Source organism: Chiloscyllium punctatum, chromosome 24 (genome assembly GCF_047496795.1).
Source record: "Chiloscyllium punctatum isolate Juve2018m chromosome 24, sChiPun1.3, whole genome shotgun sequence".
Lineage (NCBI taxonomy): Eukaryota > Metazoa > Chordata > Chondrichthyes > Orectolobiformes > Hemiscylliidae > Chiloscyllium > Chiloscyllium punctatum.
Genome location: NC_092762.1, coordinates 59,742,146 through 59,763,950, shown reverse-complemented (window position 1 = coordinate 59,763,950; position 21,805 = coordinate 59,742,146). Strand labels below are relative to the sequence as shown.

General features: G+C 41.4%; 1 protein-coding gene across 1 annotated transcript in view; it reads right to left on the bottom strand.

Annotated features, from left to right (window-relative positions):
* timm44 (translocase of inner mitochondrial membrane 44 homolog (yeast)) overlaps nucleotides 1-21,805 on the bottom strand; it is an 82,769-nt gene that overhangs the window by 43,853 nt on the left and 17,111 nt on the right. Inside the window, exons 6-8 of the mRNA XM_072593942.1 lie at nucleotides 11,474-11,610; nucleotides 6,400-6,485; nucleotides 6,190-6,282 (exon numbers count right to left, since the gene is read on the bottom strand). Of these exons, the coding sequence (XP_072450043.1) occupies nucleotides 6,190-6,282; nucleotides 6,400-6,485; nucleotides 11,474-11,610 (316 nt within the window). The remainder of the gene's footprint in view (nucleotides 1-6,189; nucleotides 6,283-6,399; nucleotides 6,486-11,473; nucleotides 11,611-21,805) is intronic.

Below are 21,805 nucleotides of genomic sequence, written 5' to 3'. Positions count from 1 at the left end.
AGGGAGAATGGGAATAAGCAATTTGAGTGAATCTAGTATGAAAGGCTTATAGGGGACAGAAGATGAAAGTGTACTGTAGAGCTTTTAAGCCAGCATATAGTAATTCTACAATAAGAGGGAGTGGTGCTGGACCTAATTTTGGAGAACAAAATAGGGCAAGCAGAAGGAGACAGTGGGAAAGCATTTCAGTGAAAGTAACCATAACTCAATAAGATATAAGGTGATTATGGAAAAGTGCAAAATTAGATCAGAAAGAAAAAGGTTCTAGGAGAAGGCCGACTTTAATATGATAAGACTGAACCTGGTCGAAATGGACTGGGAGAAATTAAATGTACATCAGTGGAGTAATGACGTTCAAAAGGAAGATATCAGAGATGTATAGCAAAGAAACAGACCTTTCGGTCCAACTCATCCATGCCGACTAGATATCGCAAATTAATCTAGGAGCATTTGCCAGCATTTGGCCCACATTCCTCCAATTCCTTCCGAAGCAAGTACCCATCCAGATGCCTTTTAAATGTTGGAAATGTACCAGCCTCCAGCATTTCCTCTGGCAGCTCATTCCATACATGTACCACCCAGCATACTTAGCATCTCCCTATAGCTCCAACCCTGACAACATCCTTCATATCCTTTCAAGTTTAACACATCTTTCCTATAGCAGGGTGATCATAATTGAATGCAGTATTTCAAAAGTGGCCTAACCAATGTTCTATACAGCTACAACATGACATCCCAACTCCTGCACGCAATGCCTGACCAATGAAGGCAAATGTACCAAACGCCTTCTTCACTACCCTGTCTACCCACGATTGCAACTTCAAGGAACTATGAACCTTCACTCCAAGGTTTCTTTGCTTAGCAACACTTGCCAGGGCTCTACCATTAAGTGTCTAAGTTCTACCCTGATTTGCCTTACCAAAATGCAACGTCTCACATTTATCTGAATAAACTCTACCTGTCAGTCGTGAGGCGATTTGAACACGTTCTTGTAGGTGGGGGAGAACAAGTCCCGGGAATGTACAAGATTGGATAAGAGAAAATGAGAAGATCATATTGGATATCTATGGCGAAAACAATAGAACACCTAGAGAAACAAGGAAAGCGCAGAAGGTTCCTTAAAAAAATAAACTGGCAAAGCGAGTTATTTTACACTAATGGGTAAAATAAAGGATAATCCAATTAAGTATCGAAGTACATTAAGACAAAAGGATAACCAGGAAAGAGTAAGGATCTTTAAGGACTAACGCTGCAAACCATGTGTGGAACTGAAGATGTAGGCGAGGTTTTAAATCATTACTTTGCATCTGTATTCACTGTCCAGAAGGTGGAGGATATCTGGAATCCACTTCCTTCAAGGATGGTAGCTGCAGGAATTATTGCAACGTTTCAATAGTATTTCGATGAATATTTGAAATGCCAGAGCATACTAAACTCAGGGCCAAGTACTGGGAAATAGATAAGAGCAGATTGATGCTTTAAGACTTGCATGGACTGAGAGCCTATGACGCTAAGAACCTGGTTAAAAAGCCAAAGGACGAGCAATGAAGAAGTGACAGGAACAATAAATAGGCAGAAGTGGCTACTGCAGATTAAAACTGGAAAAGCACAGCAGGTCAGGCAGTATCCAAGGAACAGGGAAATCGACATTTCGGGCAAAAGCCCTTTATCAGGAATGAGGCTGGGAGCCTCGGGGATGGAGAGATAAATGGAAGGGGATGGGGCTGAGGAGAAGATAGCTGAGTGTGCAATACGTGGATGGAGGTGGGGGGGCCGGTGGTAACGGTGATATGTCGAAGGGGAGGGTGGAGCACATGTCTCTTCAGCAGAAACTGCCCTTTTTCACTCAATGTTCTAGCAAATTTCATTCAAATACAGAAACCCCTATAAAGCACACAAAAAGGCAAGTGAAAGACGCTCATAGAGTCATAAAGATGTACAGCACAGAAACAGACCCTTCGGTCCAACTCGTCTATGTCTACCAGATATCCCAACCTAATCTTGTCCCACCTGCCAGCACCCAGCCCATATCCCTCCAAACCCTTCCTATTCATATACCTTTCCAGATGTTTTTTATATGTTGCAATTGTACTAGCCTCTACCACGCTCTCTGGCAGCTCATGCCACACAAGCACCACCCTCTGCATGAAAACGTTGTTCCTTAGGTCTCTTTTAAATTTTCCCCTCTCACCCTAAACCTATACCCTCTAGTTCTGGACACACCCACCCCAGGGAAAAAACTTTGTCTATTTACCCTATCCATGCCCCTCATGATTTTATAAACCTCTATGAGGTCACCCCTCAGCCTTTAACGCTCTGGGGAAAACAGCCCCAGTCGACTCATCCTCTCCCTATAGCTCAAACCCCCCCCGACCCTGGTAACATCCTTGTAAATCTTTTCTGAACCCTTTCAAGTCTCATAACATCCTTCCGATAGGAAGGAGACCAGAATTGCAAGCAACATCCCAAAAGTGGCCTAACCAACGTCCTGTACAACTGCAACATGACCTCCCAACTCCTGTACTCAATACACTGACCAATAAAGGAAAGCATACCAAACGCCTTCTTCACTATCCTTTCTGCCAGCAACTCCACTTTCAAGGAGCTATGAACCTGAACTCCAAGGTGTCTGTTCAGCAATACTCCCTAGGACCTTACCATTAAGTGCATAAGTCCTGCTAAGATTTGCTTTCTCAAAATGCAGCACCTCGCATTTATCTAAATTGAACTCCATCAGCTCACTGGCCCATCTGATCAAGATCCCATTGTAATCTGAGGTAACCTTCTTTGCTGTCCACAACACCTCCAATTTTGGTGGCAGCTGCAAACTTACTAACTATACCTCCTATGTTCATATCCAAATCATTTATGTAAATGACAAAAAGTAGTGGATCCAGCACTGATCCTTGTGGCACTCCACTGGTCACGGGCCTCCAGTCTGAAAAACTACCCTCCGCCACCACCTTCAAGCCAGTTGTCTATCCAAATGCTAGTTCTCCCTGCAATCCATAAGATCTAACCTTGCAACCAGTCCCCCATGGGGAACCTTGTTGAACACCTCACTCAAGTCCACACAGATCACGTCCACTGCTCTGGTCTCATCAATCCTCTTTGTTACTTTTTAAAAAAGACTCAATCAAGTTTGTGAGACATGATTTCCCATGCACAAAGCCATGTTGACTATCCTTAATCAGTCCTTGCCTTTCCAAATACACGTTTATCCTGTCCGTCAGGATTCCCTCCAACAACTTGCCCACCACTGACGTCAGGCTCACCAGTCTATAGTTCCCTGACTTGTTCTTACCACCTTTCTTAAACAGTGGTACCACATTAGCCAACCTCCAGTCTTCCGGCACCTCACCTGTGACTATCAATGATACAAATATCTCAGCAAGGGGCCCAATCACTTCCCTAGCTTCCCAGAAAGTTTTAGGATACACCTGATCAGGTCCTGGGGATTTATCCATCTTTATGTGTTTAAAGACATCCAGCACTTCCTCCTCTGTAATATGGACATTTTTTCAAGATGTCAACATTTATTGCCCACATTCCATACCTTCCATGTCCTTTTCCACAGTAAACACTGAAGCAAAATACTCATTTAGTATCTCTCCCATCTCCAAAGGCTGCCTTGTTGATGTTCGAGGGGCCCTATTCTCTCCCTAGTTACCCTTTGGTCTTAATGTATTTGTAAAAACACTTTGGATTCTCCTTAACCCTGTTTGCCAAAGCTATCTCATGTCCCCTTTCTGCTCATCTGATTTCCCTCTTAAGTATCCTCCTACTGCCTTTATACTCTTCTAAGGATTCAAGCGATCTCTCCTGTCTATACCTGACATATGCTTCCTTCTTTTTCTTATCCAACCACCAATTTCTCTAGTCATCCAGCATTCCGTACCTCTACCAGCCTTTCCTTTCACCCTAACACAAATATACTGCCTCTGGTCTATCGTTATCTCATTTCTGAAGGCTTCCCATTTTCCAGCCTTCCCTTTACCTGCGAACACTTGCGCTCAATCAGCTTTTGAACGTTCTTGCCTAATACTGTCAAAATTAGCCTTTCTCCAATATAGAAATTCAATTGTTAGATCTGGTCTATCCCTTTCCATTACTATTATAAATGTAATAGAATTATGGTCGCTGGCCCCAAAGTGCTCCCCCACTGACACCTCAGTTGCCTGCCCTGCCTTATTTCCCAAGAGTAGGTCACGTTTTACACCTTCTCTAGTAGGTACATCCACATACTGACTCAGAAACTTTTCTTGTACACTCTTAACAAATTCCTCTCCATCTAAACCTTCAACACTATGACAGTCCCAGTCTATGTTTGGAAAGTTAAAATCCCCTACCATAACTACTCTATTATTTTTACAGATAACTGAAATCTCTTTACAAATTTGTTTCTCAATTTCCCGCTGACTATTAGGCGGTCTATAAGAACAAATTGCCGATGATGTAGAAAACAACCCAGTGAAGTATGTTGAGCAATGAGTTTCATATCAGGATTCCAATGATATCACAAACCTGCCCTTAATCATCATTCTTCAAGACTAGAGCATCACTGTCCTTCTGATCTTTTCCAGGTTATCACACTGCATAGTTTGCATTAATACAGTCTGTCTTATAATTCTGTTTCAGTCACACAAATTGAATACAGTCAATGTAAGACCACCTTAAAGTGAATTCAGCCCCATTTATATCTACCGCAGCTGAGATTAAGTGAATCACACAAAATTCTGAGATATTCTTTTCTGAAAATATCCATTTTACAAAATACAATTGCTAATTTAAAAGAATGTAGGTTTCTGATTTAATTGTGAAACACCCTGCAGCATGTCTTCCACGTTCATACATATAGTGTTACACAAAGGCAGCAGTGTCACTCTAATCAGTAGGCCTCAGGTCACAAACATGGTCCAGTCTAAAAATCCCATTATCTGTAGTATAATGATGATTAAAGACTTGCAACATGATCTTATACGTATTATTTTATACAATAAATAACAATGTATTGCAAGTAATGGAGAAAGACTATCAAAGTTTCTTGTCTTGCACCCATTGGTACAGATACAAGTACAGCAAATTTCAAAGAGAACGACAATTTAACCTATAAGAGCAAAAGGGTACAAATTGGTTAGCAATAGGACTCCTGGTTGTTGTTGGGAATGCAACAAGAAACTGGTATCCCTCGTCTTTTGATTAGTTGAAAATGTACAATGTCTGGACTTATTCTGTTTACAAAGGATAAGGCTCTGAATATGAATTTATGTAACAGAGTTAGTGACAGTGGTTTCCAGGCCCTTGTAACGTGTTTCTCAAAACCAAACATCACGTGTCCGACACTCTCTATCCTAGTTGCTAAATTCCATCAAACATTGACTAAACTTTAACTAAAGATCCATTAACTACATGTTATCCTCAGTAAGTCAGACCCCTCTGCCATTGGTCTTCTCCCGAGTCCACAAGACATCAACCTGAAAATCTCTGCCCTTGCTCAAATCTCTACAACTTCATCTAGCTTGAGCCTGACCTCATTTACACCTCATCCACCTTTAGTGGCAGTCTTCAGATATAAAATCCACACAAGACTCACTCCCTAAAACTAACAGCCTCTTAATAACTTTGAAATGCTGCAAGAAACTTAATGCAAAATTCTGCAGATGCTGGAGATCTGAAATAAAAACAAAGTGCTGGAACAATTCAGCAAGTCTGGCAGAATCTGTTGGGATCAAAACAGAACTAATGTTTCAACACTAATATGACTCTTCTTCAGAACAAGCGAATCTATTAGGCTCAATGTCAACTCTTTCTCATTCCAAAGATGCTGTCACAACTATGGAGTTTCTTCAGTACTTTGCCTACCTCACCATTTCTTGAGACATTTCTTAACTCATCTTTTACAACCTCCGAACTGTGAACTTTCTCATGAAATATTACATTAAACATGTTTTATAAATGCAAATTTTTTTGTTAGACATTCAGGTTGAGATTGGGGTAACAATGAGATATAATGGCTCAGAAGGCAAGCTACTTATTTTCACCTTGTATCCTGCTGTTCTGAAGTGAAGCTGCGACTTTGGTGTAGTCTGCTTTATCACATTCTGATGTGACATTTAACTGAAACATTTTAATAATGCATTCCTTCTGCTCCAAACTCCGCAATGAAAGAGCACCCAATTTTTTATTTACCTATCAAATCAGTGACTTTGTCTGTTATGGCTCTCGATGCCCTAATAAATGTGTTGTCACTTTCATCGTATTTCATCTTCATTTCAAAGAACCCTGCAAAGGAAAATTAGAGTAAGCGACATTTACATTGCCATCTAAAACAGAGACAAATTGATCAGGTGAATTGTCAGGCATTGTATATTTTGTGTTCTGATGACAATGAGTGCTTACTGTTAAAGACAACATTATTGTCCTTGAATTCCTTCCACTGCTGGTACCATTTTGAATCTTTATGGAGCACCATCCCCATAGCTTCTCTGTAAGAGAACAATTGAGATTGCAAATGTCAAGTCTGAGCATGGCCAACGGTTGAACATAAGCTATATCATTGATTGTAGGAGTTGATTTTAACCGGTGATGAATTCTTTGCAATTTTTCATCAATAGCTCCACCTATGGTTTAGTTTGGAAAAACCAGTGTGAAATGCACCATACAGACCCTTTGTTCAAGGTCACAAATAATATCCTCTATAGTTGCATTTATATCCATCTTCAAATTCATACCTCTCTGCAGCCTTTTGACACCAGATCATATTATTTTCCTTCAACAATTTTTATTGGTTGCTATGTGCACAGCACTCTTCCATTCATATCTTTCCACAAAGCACTCCTCCAATGCCTTCCCCATCTAAACCCAATTGATCAACACGGTTATACACCCAGCATATGATCCTCAGAGATATCCTTCTGTGTTTTTAACCTTCTATTCAATTTCCTGTTTGACACTAAGATGAGCCCAATTTTTTTTTGCAATTTTAAAAGCTAAAAGGGTAATATTTCCTTGTGGCTCCAGTCACAATTGATTTTCATCTTGATTAACTGCCTTGTCTGCCATCTTAGAAATCTAGTGTTTTTGAACCCTGTTTGATCTTGAGCTAGGTTTCATTGGATAATTCTTGGATAATTGGGGCTCTTTCTGGGGTAGGTGGGACCTCTACAAGCAAGATGGTCTTCATCTGAACCAGAGGGGTACCAATATCCTGGGGGGGAAATTCGCTAAGGCTATTGGGGTGGGTTTAAACTAATCCAGCAAGGGGATGGGAACCAAAATTGTAGTTCAAGTATAGAAAAGGTCGAGAGTAGGAAGGTCTAAAATCAAGTTTCAGGGACGCAAGATGACACTGGCAAGCAAGAAGTTGATTTGAAGTGTGTCTACTTCAACATCAGAAGCATCCAGAATAAGGTGGGTGAACATGCAGTATGGGTTTGTACCTGGGACTTTGATGTTGTGGCCATTTCAGTGACATGATTAGAGCAGGGAGAGGAATGGTTGTTGCAGGTTCCAGGATTTAGATGTTTCAGTAAGAACAGAGAAGATGGTAAAAGAGGGGGAGGTGTGGCATTGTTGGTCAAGGACAGTATTACAGTTGCAGAAAGGATGTTTGGGGACTCGTCAACTGAGGTAGTATGGGTTGAAGTTAGAAACAGGAAAGGAGGTCACCCTGCTGGGAGTTTTCTATAGGCCTCCGAATAATTCCAGAGATATAGAGGAAAGGATAGCAAAGATGAGTCTTGATAGGAGTGAGAGAGACATGGTAGTTGTCATGGGGGACTTCAACTTTCCAAATATTGACTGGGAACACTATAGTACGAGTACTATAGATGGGTTAGTTTTTGTCCAGTGTGTGCAGGAGGGCTTCCTGACACAGTATGTAGACAGGCCAACAAGGGGCAAAGCCACATTAGATTTGGTGCTGGGTAATGAGTCCGGCCAGGTGTTAGACTTGGAAGTAGGTGAGCACTTTGGTGATAGCGATCACAATTCTGTTATGGTTACTTTAGTGATAGAAAGGGATAGGTGCATACCATTGGGCAAGAGTTACAGCTGGGGGAAAGGCAATTACGTTGCGATTAGGCAAGATTTAGGAAGCATAGGATGGGGAAGGAAACAGCAGGGATAGGCACATTAGAAATGTGGAGCTTATTCAAGGAAAAGCTACTGTGTCCCCTAGATAAGTATGTACCTGTCAGGCAGGAAGGAAGCTGTAGAGCGCGGGAGCCATAGTTTATGAAGGAAGTGGAATCTCTGGTCAAGGGGAATAAGGCGGCTTATGTCAGGATGAGATGTGAAGGCTCAGTTAGGGCGCTTGTGGGTTACAAGGTAGCCAGGAAAGACCTAAAGAGAGACCTCAGAAGAGCCAGGAGGAGACATGAGAAGTTGTTAGCGGATAGGATCAGGGTAATCCTAAGGCTTTCTATAGGTATTTAAGGAATAAAAGAATGACAAGAGTAAGATTAGGGCCAATCAAGGATAGTAGTGGGAAGTTGTGTGTGGAGTCAGGAGATAGGGGAAGCACTAAATGAATATTTTTCGACAGCATTCACTCTAGAAAATGACAATGTTGCCAAGGAGAATACTGAGATACAGGCTACTAGCCTAGGTGTGATTGAGGTTCACAAGGAAGACGTATTAGAAATCCTGCAGAGTGTGAAAATAGATAAGTCCCCTGGGCTGGATGGGATTTATCCTAGGATCCCCTGGGAAGCCAGGGAGGAGACTGCCAAGCCTTTGGCATTGATCTTTAAATCGTCATTGTCTACAGGAATAGTGCCAGAAGACTGGAGAATAGCAAATGTGGTTCCCCTGTTCAAGAAGGGGAGTAGAGACAATCGTGGAAATTATAGACCAGTGAGCCTTACTTCAGTTGTTGGTAACGTGTTGGAAAAGATTATAATAGATAGGATTTATAATCATCTAAAAAAAGAATAATTTGATTAGGGGTAGTCAGCACAGTTTTGTGAAGGGTAGGTCGCGCCTCACAAACCTTATTGAGTTCTTTGAGGAGGTGACCAAATAGGTAGATGAGAGTAAACTGGTTGATGTGGTGTATATGGATTTCAGCAAAGCGATCGATAAGGTTCCCCACAGTAGGCTATTGTACAAAATGTGGAGGAATGGGATTGTGGGAGATATAGCAGTTTGGATCAGTAATTGGCTTGCTGAAAGAAGACAGAAGGTGGTGGTTGATGGAAAATGTTCATCCTGGAGTGCAGTTACCAGTGGTGTACCACAAGGATCGGTGTTGGGTCCACTGCTGTTTGTCATTTTTATAAACGACCTGGACGAGGGCATAGAAGGGTGGGTTAGTAAATCTGCAGATGACACTAAGGTCGGTGGAGTTGTGGATAGTGACGAAGGCTGTTGTAGGTTACAGACAGACATAAATAAGCTGCAGAGCTGGGCTGAGAGGTGGCACATGGAGTTTAATGTGGACAAGTGTGAAGTGATTCATTTTGGTTGGAGTAACCATAATGCAAAGTACTGGTAAGATTCTTGGTAGTGTAGATAAGCAGAGAGATCTTGGTGTCCAGGTACACAGATCCTTGAAAGGTGCCACCCAGGTTGACAGGGTTGTTAAGAAGGCATACAGTGTTTTAGCTTTTATTAATAGAGGAATCTAGTTCCGGAACCATGAGGTTATGCTACAGCTGTACAAAACTCTGGTGCGGCCACACTTGGAATATTGTGTACAGTTCTGGTCACCACATTATAAGAAGGATGTGGAAACTTTGGAAAGGGTGCAAAGGAGATTTACTAGGACGTTGTCTGGTATGGAGGGAAGGTCTTACGAGGAAAGGCTGAGGGACTTGAGGTTGTTTTTGTTAGAGAGAAGGAGGTTGAGAGGTGACTTAATAGAGATATATAAGATAATCAGAGGATTAGACAGGATGAACAGGGAGAGCTTTTTTTCCAAGGATAGTGACAGTGAGCACGACGGGGCATAGCTTTAAATTGAGGGGTGATAGATATAGGACAGACGTCAGAGGTAGTTTCTTTACTCAGAGAGTAGTAAGGTTATGGAATGCTTTGCCTGCAATGATAGTAGATTCGCCAACTTTAAGTGCATTTAAGTCGTCATTGGACAAGCATATGGACGTGCATGGAATAGTGTAGGTTAGATGACTTCAGATTGGTGTGACAGGTCGGCGCAACATCGTGGGCCGAAGGGCCTGTACTGTGCTGTAATGTTCTATGTTCATGCACTGATTTGTCATCTTCTTCCATATTGCAATATCAGCTGCCTATGATCCAAGCTCTTTCCATAAACCCCAAAACTCTAGTCTGTCTCTTCATGACTTTGAGGGTTGACTTCTATTGCCTGACCTGTCTAACCATTTTCCATCTTGTACAATTTGAAACTGATCATAGAACTTGACATAATGGTAGGAAGCCATTCAGTCCACCATGTCAGTAACAGCTAGCCAATCAGTCCCACTCCCCTATTATCAAAAATGCTGAAAACTTGATCTTCAAAAGTTTACTCAATTCTCTTTCAAAAGTTACTGCGGAGTCTTCCATGATCCTTTCATGATTTTATTGAATGGTGCAGAGGTTCCAACAGCCAAAAGACCTACAACTGTTCCCATGTTTCTTAAAAAAAACTCCTACCACCCGATGCAAAATTTTCAGAAAATGATACCCCATCTCCCTCTTGGTTTTTATGCTCTTGCATCGTTTTTATATGTGGACTACTCAGCTTTTATTGCCTCTATTGTTTGAAAATGTACCAAGTACAATGCTTCACATGTTCTGTAGAAAGTATAATTTTCCATGTGCCTGGATATTTCAAGTACGCCCTCCTGATGTCTGCTATGTTTTTTACTGTTTACAATTACTGTTTTACAAATCATGTCACTCTCTCAACTACCATGCTTCTGTCAGAATGACTTCTTTTTCACTTTTCTTCAACTACTCTTTCAGTCTTGTCCTCTATTCTGCCTGTTTCATGCTGAGTCCATTTTCTGCTCCTCAAAATTGAGGTTATACAGCTTGCACAAAGCATTCTATATAAATGTTTGGTGCTGTTTGTGCGTTTGTTGAATGTCAGCAGACTGGGTTCAGCTGTTACAACCTCTCTGCCTACTGACCTGCTGAAAAGCCACAATCTAAGTTCACAAATGAAGAATGATCACCTGCGAAAGTAACCAGAGAAGGCCAGTAGCCTGGAAAAAATCAGCACTTTAAGACAAGGGAGGAAAGCAAATTAAAACAAAGAACCGAGGATGCTGGAGGTCTGAAACAAGCCAACAGAAACTGCTGGAGAAACTCAGAAGTACTGGTAGCACCTGTGGAGGGAAAATAGAGTTAACATTCTGAATGCAGTGACCCTTCTTCAGAACTGGACTTGAAACATTAATTTATTTTCTCTCCACAGCTGCTGACAGATCTGCTCAGTATCTTCAGCAACATATTACTTTGCCCGAGTAAAATAAATTGTCTGCTTAAATACCAAAATATTACATACTCATTTGGTTCAAATACTTTTTCCTGTGTTTTATCATGTGAAAAGTCAGTTCGCTTCCTCAGTGATGGTGGTGACCGGTACGTTCCACTCCGGCCGAGAACACTCTCATCTAGCTCTTTCTTTACGGATTCAACACTCTGAAGAAAGCAAAGCAGTAAAGTTGATATCATTCAGTTAGCCAAATTAAAAGCTAACAATGCTGTACTTATCATTACATTATATTATTCCAGTTTAACATGAAAATGGCACCTTAAACAGAACTGCACATCAACTGAATGATGAAACACTTTTCCTTTTTTTAAAAAAATTGCATTTATTACAATGCAGGGAGGAAAACTGCCAGATTGTCATGTTGCATTAGCACAGTGGTTGGCACTGCTGCATCACAGCACCCAAGACCTGAGTTCACTTCCACCATCGGTTGGCTGGCTGCGAGATTTTGCATATTCTGCATGTCTGTATGGGTTTCCTCTGGGTGCTCTGGTCTCCTCCCACAGTCCAAAGATGTGCAGGGTAGCTGGATTGGCCATGATAAATTGCCCATAGTGTCCAGGGATTCATAGGCTAAATCGTTTAGGGTGGGAAATACAGGGTTACAGGGAAAGGCTGGGAGGGGACAGGTCTGGGTGAGATGCTCTTTGGAGATTTGGAGTGGAATCAATGGGCCAAATGGTTGGCTTCCACAGTGTGGGGATTCTATGATTCTAAGAATATTTTACCAAATGGTCTGAAACACTGTTCCACTGTATTTTCATGTGAGGTATGTAAAAATACAGGTTGTTCTGCTAAATTGTGCGTTTTGTTAACATTAATTCATTAAAACATGATTAAAGAATCAGGGACACTGTTTCTAAAGCGCACACTTTTAAAATGTGCTTTGGCTGTAATGCAATTACATTGCTGCACTGGTTTCTCAAGTGCAATTTTTCTGAAACACAAGGTTGCACAAGAACATACCCATTGCATTACAAAAGAATTACCTGTATTCATCTGGATTGATATTCTTTGTTCTTTTGCCTACCACGGGACATGCCCAGGATTGCCGATTTCCACCCTTGTGACTCAATACATAAATTTCACAAATACAGTGAGCACAGACCCTTCATTCATCCAGCAACTAAGTCCAATTTTAGTAACCGTCAGATGCAAAGTGAGCTTCCTGCAGACTTCATCTGGAGTTATTCTTTTCAACATCATTTCCTGTTTGCTGAAGAAGCTACACAAACTTGATTCAACACCAACACTGGACAAATCAATTCCACCTGCACATGGCTCTTGTCCATACCACGTGCTTGAAGTCGAGCGTAGGTCTCAAACAGGACAACAATCGGAATTGCCTCAAGGACTACAGTCAATAAAAAAGCCCTCTATCTTCTCAGGACAGCTAGTAATGAGCAATATCTGTAACTCTGGTTACATTGCTCAAATCTCCCAGGAACAAGTAACAAAATGTTTCTCTGGCAGATGAGACTTTGGAGTTAGCGGTATAAGCATATGGCCCACTGATGCATTTGTGTGAATTCTAAAGAGCCCTGCACACAATTCAGGCTAATGCCTCAATGGTGCACTTAGTAGGGCCACATTATATGAGGTGCTATCTTTGGAATGACAAACCCTCTCAACCGAACTTAAAAGATTTATGACACTACTGAATGGAGAGCAAGGGAATTTCCCCTGGGGTCCTGGACAATATTTACCCTTCTACTCATATCAAAAAACAGATGATCTCATTATTATTGCACTGCTGTTTGAGACAACTTAGAGTCAGAGTCATAGATGTACAGCATGGAAACACCCTTCGGTCCAACTTGTTTATGCCAACCAGATATCCCAACCCAATCTAGTCTCACCTGCCAGCACCTGGCCCATATCCCTCCAAACCCCTCTTATTGATATACCCATCCAGACGCCTTTTAAATGTTGCAATTGTACCAGCCTCCACCACATCCTCTGGCAGCTCAGTCCATACATGTACCACACTCTGCATGAAAAAGTTGCCCCTTAGGTCTCTTATATTTTTTCCCTCTCACCCTAATCCTATGCCCTGTGGTTCTGGACTCCCCGACCCCAGGGAAAAGACTTTGTCTATTTATCCTATCCATGCCCCTCATAATTTTGTAAACTTCTATAAGGTAACCCCTCAGTCTCCGACGCTCCAGGGAAAACAGCCCTAGCCTATTCTATCTCTCCCTGTAGCTCAAATCCTCCAATCCTGGCAACTTCCTTGTAAACCTTTGCTTAACCCTTTCATGTTTCAAAACATCTTTCCAATAGGAAAGAGACCAGAATTGCACGCAATATTCCAGAAGTGGCCTAACCAATGTGCTGTACAGCCACAACATGACTCCCAACTCCTGCACTCAACACTCTGACCAATAAAGGCACACCAAACGCCTTTTTCACTATCCTACCTAAACTGCGACTCCACTTTCAAGGAGCTATGAAGCTGAACTCCACGGTCTCTTTGTTCAGCAACACTCCCTCTGACCTTACCATTAATGTGTAAGTCCTGCTAAGAGTTGCTTACCCAAAATGCAGTACCTCACATTTATCTAAATTAAACTCCATCTGCCACTTCTCAGCCCATTGGCCCACCTGATCAAGATCCCGTTGTAATCGGAGATAACCTTCTTCTTGCTCCATTTCAATTAGTTTCTGAAGTTCACAACATTGCAGTCGTTACACTCAAAAAATACTGAATTAGTTATGAAGTGCTTTGAGACATCCTTAAGTTATGAAAGGTGCTATGTAAATCAAATTTCTTTTATTCCTGATCCACTGATACATGGGTTACATATGCTAAATATCTTATTCAGTACTACAGTACTGCTGTAATTGGTCATGACCCCACAGATTCGGAAACTCGACATGTACCTTGGACACCTGTCCCTGATCACTATCAATTGACTCCTCTAACACATGAATCATTACATGGAGCAAACCTCTGCTATGTCTATGGTGGGAGAGGCAGTGGGTTATTTCTTTCCAGACAAAGATTATTTTAGGAAGATTTTTCTCCTCAATTAGAGGCTCAGTGGTGGCTGGTCAGGCTTACCCACGATCAGCACAGCTGCTACAGTTGAAGATGTAATAAATGTTGATGGCCCTCCTTTTCTCTTTCATGCTGGCTCTTTGCTCATCGAACAAGAATTAATTGCACTCCAATTTAGCATCGTCAAGTATCAGTGCACAGCGCTTCATCTTAATGATTTACCACACAGACAAGGAGGAAAAAAAATTAATCCATGCCAACTGAAGCTCAAGAACCAAGTCCTGTAGCTATGGGAAGAGGCCACAAATAGTGGAAGTGGAAGTTGTCACTGGCAGCCACAGTACCATCAGGCATGCAGTTGGCTCAGGATTTTGTTCATTTTGATGATGACATCATCACCCAGTAGCATCCAGCGAGACCAAGCAACCTTTCTGAAGGACAACAATGCTGGCTCCTAAATTGGAGAGGTGCCTAAAACAGATGGCCTAAATAGTGCTTCTCACCACCTTGATTAAATCTTTTAATAAGGCCAAACTGACAGAAATATGATGCAAGCTTATAGCCTTGATTCAAAAGGTGGAAAAAGAAAAAAACATTCTGGAACTTACGAACAATTCACAATTCTAGTCATGACCATTGCTCCCAATATCATTAAACCTAGGGTAGCTCATGAGTCAGCCAGAGTAAACATCGATAAAGCAGCCCTGAGTGAGGTCTGCTTCTCAGCAAAGCAGCCTGGCTGCCTCCTGTATTGATCAGGTAGACTTCAAACTAAAAGAAATGCATCCTTGGCTTTAGCTTCATGGTCAAGAAAACTGTGGCCATTAAACGTTCAAAGCTGCCTATTGGGGCTATTCCAGATGATTATGTCCTTGTACCTCTCCAAAAGTTTGGAACTTCCATCAACATTTATATTCCAACCCTGAAGACTGACCCAGTTGTTGAAGGTACATCAACGTTGATCTTCATGAACTCCTCCAGAATGCCCCTCCCAAAGATCAAACTGTCACCTGTGATGATTCCAACTACAGAGTTGGCCATGACAGTCAGGCATAGAAGGGAGTACTCAAACTATGGAGTTGGAAACTGCAGTGGAAACTCTTGGAACTCTGTTTTTAAAAAAAAGGCAGCTATCCATTAACCAATAGCATCTTTCAACAAAAGGATCACTTCAAGGCCACGTGGCTGCAATCGTACTCTCAACATTGGAGTGTTTAAGTCTATAGATCAACTGCCGTGCCCCAGCAAATTAGGCCAACAGCAAGGTCTTCAAGCCATTGGCTTGAATTCTGCATTACCTTCTCCAATGGCATTAGCACCTAAGGTTCAAAGGGCCCTTCCTTCCCTTGCTATTTTATGTAAACTTGGCATATATCAAAAAAAACATTCTCCACACAACATGATGTAATTTGGAATCATTCTGCTCTGGCCATTATCTTTGTCAAGGAAGGCAAGCACCCACATCATGATTTTTAGTTCTTAATTTATTTCTGGCCATCAGTTTTTTTTTTAAAATGTATTCTTTCGTGGCATGTTGGCAACACCAGCAAGGCAAATATTTATCACCCGTCACTAATCTGAATTGCTTGTTCAGCAGTTTAAGAGTGAACCTTATTGCTGTGGATCTGGAGAAACAAAACCATCAGACTACATGAGATGCATTTTTCCGTAAGTAAAAGACATTACCAAGCTATCAGATTTTTTATGATAATCAGTAATAGCTTTATGGTCATCATAGGACCAGTTTTTTAACTCCAGATTTATCAATTCAAATCTCACCATCTACTGCGATTGGTTCTGAGACGTGAAATGGTATGGTGCTTGGAGCTAGCAACAAGAGTTAAGTGTATATGGGCGTCAATTATACTAGCCCATTGTAAAAGTAGGATGCAAGTGAACAGGATTGCTCAGTGGAATAACAAGGACCCTGAATTGTGCAGTGGTAACACCTTCAGGGTCTGGAAACCAGTTTGCGAGGAGGAAAAGTGGGGAAGAAAGAAGAACAAAAAACCTTTATCATTAAACAACCAACAGTTGGAGTGAACACTGCAACTATTACTAATAGCATTAATAACACCATAAATATTCAACCAGAAGGGCTTTTCTCTTTCATCAACATGTTGAACAGATCCTACCAGGATAAACCTCACTTACAGGCAAGGAAATAGACATTTCAGTCCAACCATTCCATGCTAACCATATATCCTAAACTGATCTAGTCCCATTTGTCCACACTTGGTCCAGATCTATCCAATCCCTGTACCCATCCAGATGCCTTTTAAATGTTGTAGTTACACCAACCTCTACCACTTCCTCCAGCAGCTCATTCCATACAGACTCAACCTGTGCATGAAAACATTGGCCCTCAGGTCTCTTCTATGTCTCTTCCTCTCTCACCTTCAACTTATACACTCTAGTTTCAGACTTCCCTACCTAGGAAAAAGACCTTGGCTATTCACCCCATCCATGCCCCTCATGATTTTATAAACCTCTACGAGGTCACCTCTCAGCATCTGACGCTCCAAGGACAATATCTCCAGCCTATTCAGCCTCTCCCTATAGCTCAAACCCTCGAATCCTGGCAACATCCTTATAAATCTTTTCTGCACCCTCTCAAGTTTAACAACATCTTTACTATAGTAGAGACCAGAATTGAATGCAGTTTTCCAAAAGTGGCCTAATCAACATCCTGGACAGCCACAACATGACTTCACATCTTTCCAAGTCTTCTTGAAAATCCCATCTCCTATACTCAATGTTCTCACCAACGAAGCCATGCACACCACACAACTTTTTCACTACCCTGTCTATCTGCGACTCTATCTTCAAGGAACTATGCACCTGCATCCCTTGGTTTCTTTGTTCAGCAACACTCCCCAAGGCCCTACCAATAAATTCTGTCCTGATTTGCCTTCTCCATCTGCCACTCCTCAGTCCATTGGCCCATCTGATGAAGGACCCATTGGACTCTGAGATAACCTCCTTCATTGTCCACTATGCCACCAATTTTGGTGTCATCTGCAAACATATTAATCATACCTCCTATATTCACATCCAAATCATTCATATAAATGACACAGCGATCCTTGGGCAGACCATTCGTCACACTTTTCCAGTTTGAAAAGCAACCCTCCATCACCACACTGTCTCTTACCTTCAATTTTGTATCAAGTTCCAAGTGATCTAACTTGCTAACTAGTCTACCTTGCTGAAGTCCATATTGACAACATCTACTGCTCTGCCTTCATCAATCTTCTTTGTCATTTCTTCAAAAAACTCAAATCAAGTTAGTGAGGCATAATTTTCCACTCTCAAAGCCATGTTGACTACCTCTAATCAGTCCTTGCCCATACAAATACATGTAAATCCTCTCCCTCAGAATCTCCTCCAACAACTTACTTACCACTGACCTCAGGCTCACCAGTCTATAGTTCCCTAGCTATTCCTAAGCACCTTTCTCAAATATTAGCAAACCTTCAGTCTTCCAGCACCTCACCTATAGCCATCAATGATACAAATATCTCCACAAGGGGCCCAATAATTCTTCCCTCACTTCCCACAAAGCTCTGGGATACAGCTGATCAGGTCGCAGGGATTTATCCAACTTTTTGCTTTTTAGGACATGCAGAACCTCCTCTTCTGTAATATGGACACTTTTCAAGATAATACTATTTATTGCCCCAAGTTCTCTAGCTTCCATATACTCCTCCACAGTAAACACCGATATAAAATATTTGTTTAGTATCTCACCCATCCATCAATCAATCTGTTCATTCACTGGAACAATGTGTATGCGATTGGTAGTGTTTTCTACAGCTATAAATTTACTTTACTAGACTGTCGATTCCTTTGGTTCAGGGTTTCTCCAAAAACTAGAAATGGAAATACACAAGCAGCAAGTTATTAGCTCTAAATCTGTGGAACATCAGACAATTTTGATATTTCAACTGACTAATAAATCATTCTTGAGCCTTGATAGTTTTGGGAAGCTGTTGAACCACAGTTGAGGTTTCCTAGTGAGAACAGGTGCAGAGAACCATGACACATTTGCCCCTCTCTGATGGCCAAACCTGGAAAGGTTAACTCTAGCTTATTCTGCTGCCCCAGACTAAGGAACATGCAGATTACAAAGTGTGGATGAAGGAGACCACGCATCAATGTCACTCAATCCAGAGATAATAAATTATCTTGGAACAGACCCAATTGATTCCCTTACTTCAAAAGAACACTCATTGCCTTTCACAGCTTCTTTTAAAATAAATATTTGAACAGTGCTGGCAATCTCTGTTTTAGCCACACAACCAAATGTCAATAGATATTAAACAAATTACATTTAATGAGCGGTGTCCAGGACAAGAAACAAGCTTCATAATGGTCACTAGATAGTGTGACTGACTCCTGTCTGCACTATCATGTGTACTGACAGGGGGTTTAGAAAGTCAAGGAGGCTGGGATGGTGACATGTTGACCAATGCAAGTGCTTCTACCAGAACTGACATTCTAGTTGACATTGTGTTCTTACAGGTACAATGATCTCAGATGAAGAAAATCAACTAGTTCCATAATGGTAGGCGATATTTTGCTGGTTAAACTTCATTGCTTCCGCACACACCAACATTTAAACCCCCTATGAGTTCAACTCACATCTAAACTCACTGAACTGAGCTAAGATGATGCATTGGATGAATAGGGAACATTAAAACTGAATCAGGCTAACGGAAATGCTGCTGCGTAGATTTTCAGTCAATTGGTACAAATGATTCAGCTAGGCACAAGTTGACTAGGTACCCCATGCAGACTATCCATGTCTTTATAAAAGCAGTGCAGGAAGTAAAACAAGACTTTGGTGTACTTTGAGTTAATCTGAATCTGCATCACAATGCCAGTATAAGTAAGTATTCACATTCATGAGTCATTTGCATCTTACCAAATATTATAAGATTTCTATGGCATATTTCTTTTGACTCTGACCATTTCTGCATCCAGCCTGCATTTGCTACACCATCAGCCACATACTTGCCACTCAAGGCCCTTGCGTTCACCTCCCTCTCTTCCAAGACTTGGCTTTAAAATCCTTCTTTCCAACCAATCATTTGGCCATTCCTCCGAAGAAAACCTTCATGAACTGAATGTCAGCCATGGCTCATTCAGTATGTTCTTTCCTCAAGTCATAAGTTTCTGGGTTCCACTCCACACCTTGAGCACGAATATCATCAATGATACTCTTGTTCAGTGCAGAGGAAGCAATGCTTGTCGGAGATGCCAGCTTTCAGAGGCATAAGTTCAAGGCCCTATCTGAATGGTCACGTAGATGTAAAATAAATTATTGCACTATTTTGAAGAGGAGTCAGGACTGATCCTCAGTGTCCTGGTTGATACTTATCTATCAATCAACATTACAAAAATGTTATTTGCTCAGTAGTACATGACTGTTTTTGGGAGCTTGTGGTGTATGGATTAGCTACAAATTTCCTAAATTACAACCATGACCACAATTCAAAAGTACTTCATTGATTGCAAAGAACTTGGAACATACTGAATGAGCCATGGCTGACATGCAGTTCATGAAGGTTTTCTTCGGAGGAATGGCCAAACGATTGGTTGGAAAGATGGATTTTAAAGGCAAGTATTGGAAGAGAGGGAGGTGAACAGCAGAGGCCTTGAGTGGCAAATATGTGGCTGATAGCATTATGACTGATGGTTTAGCAAATGCAAGCTGGATGTAGGGGCAGCACGATGGTTCAGAGGTGAGCACTGCTGCCTCTCAGCACCAGGATCCCAGGTTTGATTCCAGCCTCGGGCGACTGTCTGTGTGGAGTTTGCACATTCTCCCAGTGTCTGCCTGGGTTTCCTCCAGGTGCTCCAGTTTCCTCCCACAATACAAAAGATGTGCAGGTCAGGTGATTTGGCCATGCTAAATTGCCTGTAGTGTTAGGTGCATTAATCAGAAGGGAAATGGGTCTGGGTGGGTTATTCTTCGGAGTGTCAGTGTGGACTGGTTGGCCCAAAGAGCCTGTTTCCACACTGTAGGGAATCTAATCTAATCAATTTTAGTTGTGGTTGTTAAGGAACAAATACCGAAAAATGGTGGGTTTTTTTTTGGGGGGGGGGGGGGGGGGGGGGGGTGATATTAGAAAACATTCACTGAATACACAAAATTTAAATTTTCCAAACTAAACTGCAGGTTTCAATTCCGATCTCATATCTGATTGAGAAAAGCACATTTTCATTGTAATGAATCAATTATACCTGTCAGGTCTTCACAGACAAGATCCAGTGTTTAACAAGTCAGCACATCGACTTCCACTGGCATTGCAAGAACATAATCCAAATATCAACACTAGCCTTTACCAATATATGTAAAGAACACTGAAACATTAACTCAACAAGACACATGAGTTCAAAGTAAAAAAAGAGCTGCTCATATTTAAGGAGAGCATTAGTGCCCCCTACTGCATGAGTGTATGAAGACGACATTTGGTATATTTCAGAAACTAGGAACCTGCCACTAATGTCAAAACCATGAGCCCTGCTAGAAAAGGCAAGTCTTCCAGTCTGAGAAATATTCATTCAGCATCACAGATTGTGTCTCAATTGTACTTGTAAACCTGTGTTTGTATTTGTGGGAGGATATTCTAACTAGACTATTCATAAGCCTCTGCTTCTGATTAAACAAAACCATACCAGCTTTTGGTATTTTGTATCAAACAGTAAATGTAAATACACCAACTAGAACTTCCACAGGCAACTTCATAAACGGTTTAGAAAGCAAATAACGTCCTAAAACAACATACTGTACCACACCCTAAATTTTCTAAAATACACACAATTGTACTGAGTATAACGAAAACAAAATCATTTTGTTAACGCTTTTCACTCATCAGAACAGTTTGCAAGAATACCAATAAATGGGGAAAAACCTGCACTGATTGAGAAGAGAGTGCCAACTGGTTGTCAAGTGGACTCTGCTTGGTAAGAGGTGTTACCATTGAGAGAGAAGCAGTTAGTTATTTAACTATCAAATTTACTTATCTTTTATTGTTAAGTTTTTGTGTTTCAGTTTCAATCTGCAATCCCTGTGACAAGGCTTTAAACATAGATATCCGACTTGTAGCATGGGCTCACATTCCACTTCCCAAGACCAGCTTTTATGTACAAATTGAATTGTAGAAAGCCTACAGCACAGACAGAGCTCGCATCGACCCTCCAAACAGCAACCCACCCTAGCCCCATATTTACCATTACTAATACACCTAACATACACATCATGACAACAGGGCAATTTAGCATGACCAATCCAGCTATCCTGCACATCTATGGACTGTGGAAACCACAGAACC